This window comes from Octopus bimaculoides, chromosome 10, assembly GCF_001194135.2.
Source record: "Octopus bimaculoides isolate UCB-OBI-ISO-001 chromosome 10, ASM119413v2, whole genome shotgun sequence".
In the NCBI taxonomy this organism is placed as follows: domain Eukaryota; kingdom Metazoa; phylum Mollusca; class Cephalopoda; order Octopoda; family Octopodidae; genus Octopus; species Octopus bimaculoides.
In genome coordinates, this window is record NC_068990.1 from 88,064,835 (window position 1) to 88,081,399 (window position 16,565).

The 16,565-nt window shown below is 34.7% G+C and overlaps 1 protein-coding gene across 1 annotated transcript in view; it reads right to left on the bottom strand.

The window, feature by feature from the left end:
* Positions 1 to 7,041: 7,041 nt before the first annotated feature.
* The window catches only part of LOC106884433 (60S ribosomal protein L7), a gene marked incomplete at its 5' end in the record, with an annotated part of 13,873 nt that continues 4,349 nt past the window's right edge, over positions 7,042 to 16,565 (bottom strand). Inside the window, 11 exons of the mRNA XM_052970985.1 lie at positions 7,042 to 7,289; positions 7,814 to 7,923; positions 8,570 to 8,707; positions 9,876 to 10,042; positions 10,432 to 10,534; positions 10,676 to 10,696; positions 12,019 to 12,039; positions 12,845 to 12,865; positions 13,618 to 13,638; positions 14,679 to 14,699; positions 15,886 to 15,906. Coding sequence (XP_052826945.1) covers positions 7,081 to 7,289; positions 7,814 to 7,923; positions 8,570 to 8,707; positions 9,876 to 10,042; positions 10,432 to 10,534; positions 10,676 to 10,696; positions 12,019 to 12,039; positions 12,845 to 12,865; positions 13,618 to 13,638; positions 14,679 to 14,699; positions 15,886 to 15,906 — 853 coding nt within the window. The remainder of the gene's footprint in view (positions 7,290 to 7,813; positions 7,924 to 8,569; positions 8,708 to 9,875; positions 10,043 to 10,431; positions 10,535 to 10,675; positions 10,697 to 12,018; positions 12,040 to 12,844; positions 12,866 to 13,617; positions 13,639 to 14,678; positions 14,700 to 15,885; positions 15,907 to 16,565) is intronic.

Sequence of the window (16,565 nt, forward strand, 5' to 3'; positions counted from 1 at the left end):
GTATGTATGGATGTATATATATATGTGTGTGTATATATATATATATATATATATATATATATATATATATATATATATATATATATATATATATATATATATATATATATGTACATAGGTATATATATGCATATATATGTTTGTATATATGTGTGTGTATATATATATATATGTATGTTTATATATATATATATGTGTGTGTGTGTGTGTATATATATATGTGTGTGTGTATGTGTTTATACATACATGTGTATGTGTGTATAAGTATGTATTTATACATATATATGTGCGTCTATATATACATATATAAATATATATATATATATATACTCATGTATAAATTTTAACACAGATACATATATATGTTGCTTTTGTGATTTTTTTCTTCTTCTTTAGAATCTTTTTAATCTTTTAAATTATCACTAAAACCTATTTTTAAAAAAAAGAAAAACAAAAACAACCACCACATTATCAACAAAATACAATTTCAACTAAAAGCTAAAAAAAAAAAATGAATCGATTGGGGTGTAGCACTGCCAAATTGAACCTTGCTGCCTCTAATATCTCCTTGATTAATCTTACTCTCATCATCTACTTCTTTGTTTTTTCTTGTTTTTTTACTTTTTTTGTTCTTTTGAGTTGAATTTTTTCTTTTAAAATTATTCATTGTTTTGTTGATTTTAATTTAAATGTTTATTTTTTTTTTCTGTTATATTTTGTCATTTTTATCAATGAAGTTACCCCCAAGTCCTTCTGTTCTCTATCTTCTATCTATCTATATCTATCTCTTCATCACATTTTTTCTTGTTTTTTTTTTTGTTTTGTTTTTTGCAACATCCCCTACCTCCAGATTGGTGCTGTTTTTCCTTTGTTGCAGATATCCTGGTATTTATGATGAAATAAATTTTGAAAAAAAAAAAAATAATATATTATATGCATATATATATATTTCTGGATTTTTCTACAAATTAATAACACAACAATAATTTTAGAATTCATTCAAATATAAATGCGCTACAATTCTAAAATGTCTAAATGAATTCTAGGATTTCCTACAATACTCATAATATTGGTTTCAAATTTTAGCCCTCGGCCAGCAATTTTGGAGGAGGTGTAAGCCAATTACATCGACATCAACCCCAGTGCTCAACTGGTACTTACTTTATCAATCCTGAAAGGGATGAAATGCAAAGTCGACCTCAGCAGAATTTGTACTCAGAACATGCAGTTGGACAAAATGTGACTGAAAAGCATTTTGCTACCCTAATAATTCTTTCTAATATTAGCACAAGGCCAGTAATTTTGACGGAAGGTGACAAGTTGATAACATTGACCCCAGTACTTGACTGATACTTTATTTTACTGACCCTGGAAGGATGGAAGACAAAGTTAACATCAGTAAGATTTGAGCTCAGGACATAAAGAGCAGAAGAAATGTTTGCTAAGCATTTTGTGGGACATGCTAATGATTCAGCCAGCTCACGGCCCTCTTACTAGTAACAATAGTGACAACAATAATACCGAAATCCCAGTCTTAGTATTAATAATGATGATGATGGTAATAATCATTTCTATTATAGGAACAAGGCCTAAGATTTGAGGGGAAGGGGCTAGTTGACCACATCAACCCTCAATGCTCAACTAATACTTATTTTAACAAACCTGAAAGGATGAAAGGTGAACTGGCAGGCTAACCATTCTGCCAGCTCACTGCCTTAACAATAATAATAATAATAATAATGATAATGATAATAATAATAATAATAATGATAATGATAATAATAATAATAATAATAATAATATGATGATGATGACGACAACAACGATGATGACAGTGGCAGTGATGATGACAGAAGATAGTACAGAGACACCAGCAACAACAGCTAGAGAAAAAGAGGAAAATAACTAGAATTGTTATAGAAAATCTAGTACAAAGTAAGAAAATGTGTGGAAATAAGAGAGAGAGAGAGAAAGAGAACATTTGATTGAGTTTTAATGCAGGAGATAGTTGCAAAGATGCTAACTTTTTTCTTACTCTTAACCCCTATTGTAATCAATATGATATTGCACTATTCACATTTGCAAAACAAAGAAACATGTCTATACACTATTATATATGAAATACGCTTGTTTCACCATGTTGCGTAATGGGAAGTCAAATTAAAGTAGAAGGAAATATCAAGGAAAATTTGGTGAGGGCTGATTTCAAAATGGTACAAAAAAATTGTTGACACTAGTAAGATATTCGGGGGAGATTAAGTGAAAATGATTTAGTTTGTTTTACTTGGGAGCTAGTTGGACAGGATTTATAACAGTGTGGTGTCATGATGGAAATGGTTATGTATGTATATGTGTGTGTGTGAGTATATATATATATATATATATATGTATACTGCATTGGCTAAAAGTCACCTGACAGTAAATAAAAATTCTATAAATGCTATCTATAATTCTGTATTGACTCGAATGGAAAAATGTGTCGCTCAAAGAAAGACTTCAATTTGAACAATTTTCGTGATGTTTCATATTTAGATGCTGCTTTTAAATTCATCCAGTTGTTAAACATAAATAAAACTTGGAATTAAATGGCTTTGATTTACTATCAGGTGACTTTTGGCCAACCCTGTATATATATATATATATATATTTATATATACGATGGGCTTCTTTCAGTTTTCTTCTACCAAATCCACTCACAAGTCTTTGGTCGACCTGAGGCTATAGTAGAAGGTGCCATGCAGTGGGACTGAACCCAGAACCATATCGTTGGGAAGTAAGCTTCTTATCACATAGCCACGACTGCAGCTATATATGTATACACACACACATACATGACAAGCTTCTTTCAGTTTCCATCTACCAAATCCACTCATAACGCTTTGTTCGACCCAGGGTACCCACTTCCTTATAGTTTAATCATCACTTATGCACTCGCACATTAATACATACATGCATACATATGCACTACAAGATGATTTGCAAATGCCATCACAGACAAGCTATTGTTTTAGGTCAGACCCAATCACATGACTTGAAAAATAATGCGAGAGAATATTGTAGTTATCTCCCTTTTTGACGAAAATTAATTTTGGTTGAGTTACTTCCCTCGAACCATAGCAATGCCTAAACGTTACACCCTGCAACCAAACTCTTATCACGTGGCTCGGTATATAGACTTGGATTCTAGTTTACAGCAACCAATAAGGAACCATCTTTCAAACTGACAACTGCTAAAGATTTATTCATCCCAAATGTCTACATGGGAGTCATTAATTGCTAATATATATATATATTCGACAAAACATATTGTGTATTTTCTCTTGTTTGGGCAACGTTTTCTACAACATGGTAAATACACACACATATTTACATATTCATATCTGTTTTGTTCCATACCCGCACATAGGTAAGACGAATATGCCAACACTCACTTGTTTTTCAAGGAAGAGATTGTATTCTTATATATTGTTCCGACAGTATTGCCCAAATGATATCAGTATCACTTTTAAAATCCACCCAAGGGTTGGTCCCCATGTCATGCGTCCTCTACAGAAATCATGCTCTCAGCACATCACAACACTAAGACAGAACTACTTCTCCTCAACTAGACCTGCTCTTTTTAACATCATTCCGAAACACATAAAGGAGGAAAAAGATTTCATAAACTTCAAAATGTTCCTGGATGAATAACTCCAACAAATTCCAGATAAACTACCTACACCCAGATATACTGCTGCAAACAACAACTCTTTCATCGAAAAAGCAATGGTGCCTAAAAATAGCTATACAAAAATACATTACTAAATGTCTTTTCCAGGTGGTGCTATTAATTGAGCTGTGTTGCTGTGGAAATAACTTCAGGAAAAAACTTTCCTCATGGACAATATGCATGTAAACACATCAATTGGAATATTAATGACATCATTAGATCATAAGACATTCATGTTTCTATTCAACACTGCTGCTTTGTGCACCTTCAGAAAAGAAGCAGAGTGTTAGTACAGAATAGATATTAAATATCTCGCATTGCCTTCTGTCACCTAGAAATCACATGTGACATCAGTAAATACTGATAACAACCCCCCACACCTTGCCAAGCCAGCACGAATCAATCTGAGAATGGCCAGATGTTGAGGATGTGTGACAGTTATTGAATATATGTATGCTTATATGCCTACATGAGTGTGTGTGTGTGTGTGTTCTTTTTATATGCACACACACACATACACATATATACATACATACATTATAAATAGATAGCTATATAGATACACATACAAATATGTACACATATATACGTGTATGTGTGTGTGTATATATATATATATATATATACAAGCATACATACGCTTACTCACAGACACACATATATATACATGTTTCCTTTGAAATTGATTTACAAAAACAACATATTGTGCATATATCAGCAGCAGTAGCAGCTGCATGATCATTTTATGCATTTTCAGTACAACATGGATTAGATGGTTGTCATGTTTTTTAACCAATATTTATTCAGAATTACTATCTTCCCGGGCAAATCAGAGAACTATGTCTTGTTTGTACATTTCATTTTGGTAGGATTTCTACTAGTGGGATACCTTTTCTAATACCAACTACTTTACATAGTTTACTGGGTAGATATGATCATGTACCTACCACTATACTCTCTACAAGCACCACAGAGGCATAAACACTAGAGATGTTGTCTTCAACAAGTCTAACAATGCACCTGCATCTTACATTACCTTCCTTTATTTGCCAACTGATATATGCCCTGATATGGGTAACAATCAGAACAGACTGTCAACCTTTGATATGTATGTGAGTGTACGTTTATAAATACACACATCAATGTGCGATTGCAGGTAGACAGATGCAAGTACAGCAATGTGGTTAAGAGGTTTGCCTTCCAACCACTTATTTTTAGGTTCAGTCCCATTGTGTAGCACGTTGAGCAGTTGTCTTCTACTGTAGCCCCGAGTCGACCATTGGCTTGCTAATGAATTTGGTAATTTTGCAATATGACGATGTTAGCACAAGTACCTGGATTGAAATGACTATTGGGGATTTGTTCAACTATACTCGTAAAGTCCGTGCCCCAGCATGGCCACACTAAAATCAATGAAACAAGTAAAAAGAGAGAGATTAAAAAGGAATGGGTGTGAATACACACGCGCGTATGTATGCAAACCTGGGAACCAAACCGTTAATTTTTGATTAACGAAGTTAACATTTTCGTTAATGATCTAACTTTTAAGTTAACTTTGGAAATTATTATCAGACTAATTAACTTTCGTTAACTTCATTTGAATTGAAGTTAACAGATTTTATAGTTTTGGAACTTTTTAAAGCTGTTTTTAGAGCAAAACCTGATTTTTTTTTTATAATAGAAATTAACTTTTAACGGTATATCGATAACTTCCGTTACATTTTTAAAGAATTAACTGATTAACGGTTAACTTTTTGGTTAATGGATTAACGAAGTTAAATTTTGGTTTAACGGTGGCCATCTTTGTTTGTTTGTATGTATGTATGGATACATGCATGACAGCATGAATCAGGACTGAAACAATTCAAATATTACCATGCCTGAGTTGAGGGAGGAAATCCAGCTGCAGTATAAAGCTTAATTTCTGACTGCCAAGCAAACTGATACAACACTGGAGCTTTCTCTTTCACTGAGCTAAGGATGACATCGCAAATGAACTGAAGGTATTTCGTGTCTTTTTCATGGAGCTTGAAACCTGGACAAGTGTTAACGTATGTCTTGTGTTATGAACGGGTACTTCACCCTTCAGTTCAGTATCAAATGCGAATTACGAAGAGATGTGGTTAGAGAGCGATGACAAACGTTTTATCAAGAGATGTCTCAAAGTAAAACCACTGGCCATAATGTGGAAATCACAATAAAGAACGTATGTATGGGAAGTTACTCTCAGAAGCAAGTTTCTTTACGAAATGCTCCAAACATTCTCAAATTTCAAGGAACGCGTTAGTGGCTGTCAGAAATTCCGTCCTGTGAGACATTGGTGGCAAAGACCATCAGTTCTGGAACCAAACACTGTAGGAAGGGAAATGATTACCTTTCTGGCTTTATCTGAGGATAAATTGGAGCTCAGAAATCCAACTGTGTCATTGGAAGCTATCAACTACTGAGAGAGATTGAGTTGTCTGATAATTACACTAAGCAAAACTAGAAAGAATATGATGTCAAATTCACACTGAAAAAGAATTTTTTTTACTCAGTAGACTTGCTATAAGAAATAGTGAAGTTTCGAATTATCATTTCAAAGAAGTGTGATCCGGCTTCTTCGTGAGTTGTGTCGGTAGAGATAGAGATACTCATATTTGAAGGGGCCACAGGCAAAACAACTGACTGTCCTTTGTGATTCGGTTGATTAACTTTGGCGTGCGTTCAAACTTACAATGTCAAAAATGAAGTGTGTTAATTTATAGTATGTTCCCAATGATGCTATTTTCAACTACAGTAAAATCCTGATTCCATCTGTACACCACCAAAACTCAGCCAGACTGGAAAGCACTTTATTCTAAAATTGATACATTACAAACCATACAAAAACCACTGCAATGTCCTTGACTTCAAGGACTACTAAAATTACTTTAATTCAACTACTCTAGCAACAATGGATTTGATTCAATTAACTATATTCTTGCTTTGAAAAATTGTGATCTTTCGGGTCACACTCTTACCTTAGAAAGCTGTAGACTTATGGTCCCTGATTCAATTCACTTAAACCCTTATCTGAGAAAATTGACCTTTCACTTGAGTACAGCTCTCATGATAGAAACAAATGGTTTGCTCTGGAGTTTAGAGGAGAGCAAAACTTTGTCCAAGCAGATCATTTGCATGTATTTCTATATTGGGTCTTTCATAAACATATGGTTATGGTTGTTAAAAGAATAGTGGTAGTTTATTGGCTTATTATTTGTTGCCATGGCAGGAGACGAAGTAAAGATTAAATCCAGATCATGAGCTCAGCTGAAGAGATAAAGAGAGAATTAAAAAAAACAAAGAGACCATTTTAGTTAACCTGGTGAAATTTATTACAAGTTTCTCTTTTATGTCATTTTTCTGAGAAGGGGATTAATTTGGTTCTCTCTGTTGCCAAAATCACCTCCATCATTATAGTGGTTGTATTTGCGCACCCAGCCACCTCGTGGATTGTTTAACTTGAATGGCCATAGGAAGTTGGAAGCGTATTTGAAGTGTTTGCCAACAGTGTGGATTTCATGGATTAAATCTTCCATACAAATGATACCAAAGCGACCTAAAAGAAGGAAAAAAACCATAATATATCATAAATAATCAAGTGGATCAAAGAGATTATCAAACAAATTTAAAACAAAATACATCAATATTTGTACAATCAAAATATTTATCACTAAAATACTATCCTTTTAACTCAACACATTCAAAGCACAACAAGCCAAAGTAACCACAAAGCAATTCTATTTAATGCTTTATACAGTCAATTGGATGCTTTATGTGCATGTATATATAATTCACAATATGGATGTCTGTTCAGATTGTCTTTTAAATTCACTAACAAGGATTCGGTCAGACCAGCATTATAAAAGACGTTTGCCCAAAGTGCAACGCAGCATAAATGAACTTAAAACCATGACTTCAGAAACAGTAAGTGGAAATGACCAAACAAAAAGTACTAACAGGAACTGGTGACAATATGCTACTACACATGTTTACTGTAACTAAAATTTAATAACAAAATGTTTTTATGTTAGAGGGAATTTGCTGCCTTTGTAGAAAGAGAGAGTGCTAAAATTTACTTACCAAGCTTCCTTTCAATGAGAGCATTATCAGTCAATGGAATACGTCGTCCTTCTATTTTACCATATCCTCTTTTATAGACCAATTCACGAACACTCTTCAGGTTAGGGTACCTAACAATAACAAAAAAAAAATCCATGTCAAAATCAAGATAAAACAAGCTTATTCAAAGCGACAAGATAAATGTATTTTAATATGATCAAACGATCCCACATCAGGCAAAATATATTTGTAATTTATTTGCCTCTCCGTATATCCATAAAAAGATATTCTCACTTAGTCAACTGATAACCTTCAAAGGATATTTTGTCAGCTCATGTTATTCAACACCTCTTCTGTGTAACTTTAGCCTCATTCGAGAAAAAACTGTCAAAAGTGTTCCTATTTACACCATCTATGTGTGTTTTCTTTGCAGTTTATTAAGCAAACTTACGACATAAAAAAGTGGATTCCTTTCCTCCATGATTGAAATACTGAGTCGGCATGAAAGTAATTTCCTTTTCGGAAATAGAGTTACAATTTTTTTTTAATGACTTTTTTCTATGTTATCTTTTTCCTTCTGACATTTGATAGCTGTTACTTTTTGCTTACTTTAGAAGCAAACTACACATAATTCTGTTCACAGTTGTCAATTATAAAATGCTGTGCAAAATCGAACACTCACATTTTACTGACACAAGCAACATTAGTAGTGCTCATGCTGAAGTTAAAATGAAAATCACACCACACGAATGATAACATGCCTGGATGGCTGCTTACCCCCAAGTGATATAAGGTTCGCAAATCTTGATCATCTGTAAAGTTGCTTTGTTGACTTTGACAAAGACACCATTGTTAATCTGTCTCAGCCTAAACAACTGCATTACCTTTCTGGGTCGTGGATGGACTCCATTGATACTGGAAAATAGAAATATGAGATAACATACATGAAATATAGGAAACTGAAATAGGAACATTACATTTCATCAAAAGTTGGAGTTATTAATAGTGTTGTAAGGTAGCATTAACCCTTTCTAACACACCTTATGTGTTTCACTTAAATTCTAAAATAATCATCAACATTTAACAACCATATTCCATGCAGATATCAACAGTAGATTAAAAAAAATTAGGTCCACAGGAATTGAAATTTGTGGACTAAAAGGTGGTTGAAAGTGGTGGAGATACAGGAAGATAAGCAAATATACTGACTAGTTCAGATTTTGCAGCCTTCACATACATGTTATTTACAGTTTAGACTGAAAATTAATTGCTTCTGCTAGATACATAGAACTTAAGATTACAAATGTTGAGCTAGTTCTGCACCAAGTCTATTGCTTTATTCTTTAATACAGGAAGTCACTTTTCCTTACATCATCATCATTTAACGTCTGTTGTCCATGCTGGCAAGCAGGGAAGTTGCATCAGACTCTAGTCTGACTCGGCATAATTTTTATAGTTGGATGCCCTTCCAAACACCAACCACTTGACAAGATTGTGCTGGGTGCCTTTAAGTGGCACCAGCCTTGCAGGTCAATCTTCACCACCATGGAGACCAGTCCTAACAGTTCTGCTGTGGAATACCGGTTTACTTGAGCACAGGAAGGTGTCAGGCATCTTGGTCTTCTTTCATCTCACCTGACAAGTCCAGAGTCCTGAGATCATTCTTCAGTACTTCGTCCCATGTCTTCCTGGGTCTCCCACTTCCACACTTTACATTTACTTTGAGAGATCGGCACTTCTTTATGGAGCTGTCAGCAACCCTCGTCACATGATCAAACCAGCAGTCTTCTCTTACACGCAGCCATTAATTCCCATGCCTAACTTCTCTCTCAAAACATTAGCACCATCAGACATGTATACTTATGTATACAAATCCAGCAGGGTATACTAGCCTCATTCCTTTCTAACCTTCACATGTCCTCTGCATTCAGGGCTCACGTCTCACTATCATGTAGAATGTAAAACACTCATATACACCATATAGTTCTCCAAAACCCCAATCTTCACCCAAAATCAAGAGAAAAAAATAAGCTGTTACAATGAGGAGTTAAGAATTTGAAGTAATCTTTTTGTAGTAACATACCCTCTAATTCTTATGACAAAAGCCAATTTTGCACCACTGGGAACATAATAGTTTCCAGCTCGGCGAGCTTCACGACGCAGCCTGATCTCCTCACGTGCCTGCATGCGATACTCTTTTACATATTTCTCAGCTCGATGAAAGATTGTTATCTTCTTCTTCTTGAGTTTCTGAAGTGAAAGATTAATTATTGGATCACTCTACTGTCTTAAAACTAGAATTGGGAAGAGAAAACTCTTTTGCCATTCATCTGTGAAAAAATATTCAGATGGCATATATAAGCTAACAACTATTTAACATTCATTCACCTGTTTCAGTTTATAAATCAATAATTCCTTACAGTTGAGTTACATAACCACTAAAGAGAGATTAAAATATTTTTATAAATATCTAGACTACATTTTAACAGATTTTAATAAAAAAAAAAAAATTAAAAAAATTACTGTTCAATTTTTAATCAAAAACAATTTTCCCTTTTCAACATCAATATCTAGTTCTAATAAAACCATCTCCACTAAAAAGAATGCAAAATGATAAAGGAATAGTAAGAGATACCTACAGCTTTTTTCTGGAGAATATTAGCCTTTCGTTTAATAGCTTGAGCTTTCCTGGTTTTCCTTCTCTTCAATACACTTTCAGGTACTTTGGGGATTTTTTTTTCACTGGAAAGAAAAATAATTTTCAGATAGAGAAAATACAGAAAAAACACTATATTCATGGAATTTAGAAATAACTTCGTAAGAGCTTAAATTAACAATACCAAAAGATGTAATAAGTAAATGAGAAAACAAAATCACACTTACCCATCAGTTTTTTTCCCAGCACTGAAAAATTAAAAGTACACATTGAAAATTTTTTTTGTTACTCAATATTTCAAATAAACCATTTAGAATTTTAAACTGATGATAATCATCTAAAATATATTTAACTAGAAAACACATATATATTGCATATTATTTGGACTGTTTTTAAAAGCACAATAAAGCACTCAGGATATTGTAAGTTGACCTCATCAGCTGAACAGATAATCATCATCATCATCATCGTTTAACGTCCGCTTTCCATGCTAGCATGGGTTGGACGATTTGACTGAGGACTGGTGGAATAATGTATAGATTAATAAGGTTTTAATGAAAGCTACAGGGTTAACTTTCCAGATGTTTATAAAATTTGTGTGGCATGATCCTTACTCTTATGTGGTATGCATTCATAATGCATGGTGCTCAGTATTATTTAACTAAAAAGTAAATATATCACATTCTTCAATGAATTTACTGTTGAAAACATGTAGAATGTTTGTGAATAAACATGTTTCAATGCTTCGATATTGCCAAAGTGTATGGAGTTAAAAAAGGTTTAACACAGAGTGAGTGATAGTGTGAGGTCTATTGGTTAGGGTACTGCACTCACAAATGCAAGATGGTGATTTCAATTCTTGGACTGGACAGGGCAAGCATTCCACTTTGCTCCTGCCCACGCAACAGTAAATGAGTAACCCTACAACTGACTGGCATGCCATTCAGTGGGAATCTGCTCCTGCCCACGCAACAGTAAATGAGTAACCCTACAACTGACTGGCATGCCATTCAGTGGGAATCTTATAATCTCTCATATGCTACAAAAACTTAACTAACCCAATGAGCCCTAGAACTTGAAACAGTAAAGGTTGCACACAATAGTGTGGACAAGATATTCTAGTATCACCTTAACCATTTTAGCATTTAGATTACTCTCCCAAATTTATTGCTTACTTATTAAAACTGTTTTGTATAAATCATACATTATCTTGTAGCTATGAAATCTCACTGAGAATGATATAGTAGGGTAGGTGTGAGAGGCAGGATCTAGCTGGTTTGAATACAAAGCAGGTAGAATATTTCGCCAGGTTAAATGCTAAATGGTTAAGCTCTAGAGCTTTAACAATTAAAAAATGGTTATCTACACAAACAAGACAACACCTGAGTCAATCAGAGGCCTCTACTAACAGTCCCAAATCCCTCAAACTCTAACCTACAGTTTTAAACAAGGACACATTGGATTCTATAGTTCTAAAACGTTCTGAAAGGACAAGTTAGTCACTGTTGGAATGCTTTTGATGAATATGAATGGTGAGCCGGAATTAAAAATCTGATAAAATAATACTCACTCTCCAGTTTTCTTTGCAGCCCTGAAAAATTAAAATGACATCACAGTCATATATTGACAAACACAACAAAGTAATTTTCAATATTACATAGCTAATGTTTATATTAAAATTAAGACGTATCTTCATAATCCTCATTAACATTTGTGTCTTTTTGCTTGCATGGATTAGACAAAATTCATTAAGACAGATTTTCTATGATTGGATGCCACTTCCGAGCACCAACCCTCACCCGTTTTCAAGTATGGTAATATTTCTCTATGGCCAGATAACATCTTCACAGATTAGGACGACAGATTAGTAAAGCACGTTTACAACTAGGTTGATGTCAAGATAGAGACACAAGCACACACAACTACCTAATTTCCACAAAGCTGTGATTGAACTGGGCTTACAAGACATTTGTCCAAGTGTCATTGCATGAGGCTGAACTGAAAATCATGTGGTTGGGAAGAACTTAACCACATAGTATTGCTTTAAATATTCAATAATTCTGAAATTTTTTATATGTATAACTTGTCAACAAAATTATTTAATTCCATAAAAGTACAGCCAGCCATCACTTACCAACAAGTATGGCATAATTATTTTAGGTACCTAGTCATGAGTAAACAGATCCCCCCACAGCCCCTTTAGAGGCAATATCCAGGATATCAGCAGGAGGGAGAGAGGGCTGTTTCAGTAGCCTGTTAGTACCTTTAGAGCTGAGTAGATTAGAGCAATCCACTGTCCAGTTCAAGAATTGAACCCATGACTTTACCCAGAGTCAAACATCCATAGACAATGACCTTTCACATACTCAACTACACATGAACAAGATAATACTCACACTCGAGTTTTCTTGGCAACACTGAAAAATTAAAATAACAGCATATTTAAGATCTATATTGATCAACATTTCAATTAAGTGATTTACAATATTATATAAATATGAAAAACATCTAAAGAATTTACTGTCTTAAATTACTAAAATATACTGCTTTCATAATCATTTAATGTCTGTTTTCAATGCCGACATGGTTTAGACGGTTTGACTGAAAAGTAGTAAGCCAGGGAGCGGCACCAGGTTCCAATCTGATTTAGCATGGCTTCTACAGCTGTAGGCTCTTCTTTATACCATTGTGGAAAGTTCCAAGGGACTGTTGAAGAAAAGTGGGGCAATAATGGGGTGGCTATTCATGTAAAAACAACAAAATAATGGGTTCAATAGGTCAAGTTTTATTTGTGAAATACAGTTGCTTTGAATTTGTTTCAAAAAGAGTCCTATGTTTGTGACGTTTAGTTGGGGTGGGGGTGCCAGGAATGTTGCCCAGGTGTCAAGGGGGCAACAGCCCAAAAATTCCTGGGAACCAATGATGTAGAACATATGTAAGGATTTACACCACTTCATTCTTCTATGAGACCACCTATCCTTATAGATGGTTGGTTATCACTTATCCTATTAAGTTTATTTGTAATTTCTTACTACCGATTACAGCTGAATAGATTTAAGCAATGCACTGCCCTGTTCAAGAATTGAACCCATGACTTTACTCAGAGTCAAACATCCATAGACAACGAGCGTTCACATATTCAACTACATATCAACAAGGTAATACTCACGTTCTAGTTTTCTTCAAAGGACTGCAAAATAAAAATAACAGTATATTACACATCTATATTGATCAACATTTCAAATTAAGTGATTTACAATATATTGGCACTGGTGCATAATTATTGCAGCGTTTTTTGGGCGAAATTTTATCAACAAAAACATCTTTAAATGATTATTCTGGAGCATATTTACCATCTACTTCAATTAATGCTCACAATTTGCTTGGCAGACAGTCAGGCCGTCATTTAAAGATGTTTTTGTGGCATTAAATTTCTTCAAACTAAGCCGCAATAATTATGCACCAACCCAATATGAATATGAAAACCATCTAAAGAATTTACGGTCTCAAATTACTAAAATACACTGCTTTCATAATCCTTTAACGTCTGTTTTCATCGCTGGCATGGGTTAGACAGTTTGACTGAAAAGCAGTAAGCCACACCAGGTTCCAATCAGATCGAGAATGGTTTCTAAAGCTGGATGCCCTTCCGTACACCGTTGTTAAAACGATGATAATCATTATTCACCTTTATACATGTAGAGCTGTGGTTCCCAAAGTGGACTATTGCCCATTCCACTCCACCCCCCTGGGAGCAGTGGAAGGTTCAAAGTGGACATTGAAGAAAAGCGGGGCAATAATTGGTAGTGATTCATATAAAAACAAAATAAAGGGTTAGCTTAAGTTCTATTTGTGAAATATAGTAACTTTGAATTTGCTTCAGAAAGCAGTCTATATTTGTGATGGTTAGTTAGGGTGAGGGTGCTAAGAATGTCACCTGGGCGTCAAGGGGGCAACAGCACAAAAATGCCTGGGAACCACTGATGTAGAGCATGTGTGAGGATTTACACCACTTCATTCCTCTAAGAGACCACCTATCTTTATAAGTGGTTGGTTATCACTTATCTTATTAAGTTTATTTGTAATTTCTTACTACCCATTACAGTTGAATAGATTTGAGCAATGCACTGCCCAGTTCAAGAATCAAACCCATGACTTTACCCAGAGTCAAACATCCATAGACAATGACCTTTCACATACTCAACTACATATCAACAAGGTAATACTCACGTTCTAGTTTTCTTCACAGGACTGAAAAATTAAAATAATAGCATATTAAACATTTATATTGATCAACATTTCAATTAAGTGATATACAATATATTTGCGCTGGTGCATAATTATTGCAGCATTTTTTTGGCAAAATTTATTCAACAAAAACATCTTTAAATGATTATTCTGGAGCATATTTACACTCTCTGAGTAGTTGGCGTTAGGAAGGGCATCCAGCTGTAGAAACTCTGCCAGATCAGATTGGAGCCTGGTGTAGCCATCTGGTTTCACCAGTCCTCAGTCAAATCGTCCAACCCATGCTAGCATGGAGAGCAGATGTTAAACGGTGATGATGATGATGATGATTTACCATCTACTTCAATTAATGCTCACCATTTGCTTGGCAGACAGTCAGGCCATCATTTAAAGATGTATTTGTGGCATTAAATTTCTTCAAACTAAGCTGCAATAATTATGCACCAACCCAATATAAATATGAAAACCATCTAAAGAATTTACGGTCTCAAATTACTAAAATACACTGCTTTCATAATCCTTTAACGTCTGTTATCATCGCTGGCATGGGTTAGACAGTAAGCCAAAGAGCCACACCAGGTTCCAACCAGATTGAGAATGGTTTCTAAAGCTGGATGCCGATCCTTACACCGTTGCTAAAACAATGATAATCATTATTCACCTTTATACATGTAGAGCTGTGGTTCCCAAAGTGGACAGTATTGCACATTCCACCCCACCCCCCTGGCAGCAGTGGAAGTTTCAAAGTGGACATTGAAGAAAAGCGGGGCAATAATTGGTAGTGATTCATATAAAAACAAAATAATGGGTTAGGTTAAGTTTGTGAAATACAGTTACTTTGAATTTGCTCCAGAAAGCAGTCTGATTGTTAGGGTGGGGGTGCAAGGAATGTCGTCTGGGCGTCAAGGGGGCAACAGCCCAAAGATGCCTGGGAACCAATAATGTAGAGCATATGTAAGGATTTACACGACTTTATTACTCTTAAGAGACTACCTATCTTTATAGGTGGTTAGTTATCACTTATCTTATTAAATTTATTTGTAATTTCTTATTACCCATTACAGCTGAATAGATTTAAGCAATGCACTGCCCAGTTCAAGAATCGAACCCATGATTTTACCCAGAGTCAAACATCCATACACAATGACCTTTCACATACTCAACTACATATCAACAAGGTAATACTCACGCTACAGGTTTCTTCGCATCACTGAAAAATTAAAATAACAGCATATTAAACACTTATATTGATCAACATTTCAATTAAGTGATTTCCAATATAAATATGAAATATAAATATGAAAACCATCTGAAGAATTTACTGTCTCAAATTACTAATATACACAGCTTTCATAATCCTTTAACGCCTGTTTTCATCGCTGGCATGGGTTAGACAGTAAGCCAAAGAGCCACACCAGGTTCCAATCAGATTGAGAATGGATTCTACAGCTGGATGCCCTTCCTTACACCGTTGTTAAAACAATGATAATCATTATTCACCTTTATACATGTAGAGCTGTGGTTCCCAAAGTGGACAGTATTGTCCACCCCTGTGGCTGGTGGGAGGTTCAAAGTGGGCATTGAAGAAAAGTGGGGCAATGAGTAGTAATTCATAACAAAATAAAGGGTTAGCTTAAGTTTTACTTGTGAAATACAGTTGCTTTGAATTTGCTTCAGAAAGCAGTCTATGTTTGTAATGGTTAGTTAGGGTGAGGGTGCTAGGAATGTCACCTGGACGTCAAGGGGGCAACAGCCCAAAAATACCTGGGAACCACTCATGTAGAGCATGTGTAAGGATTTACACCATTTCATTCGTCTAATAGACCACCTATCTTTATAGGTGGTTGGTTATCACTTATCTTATTAAGT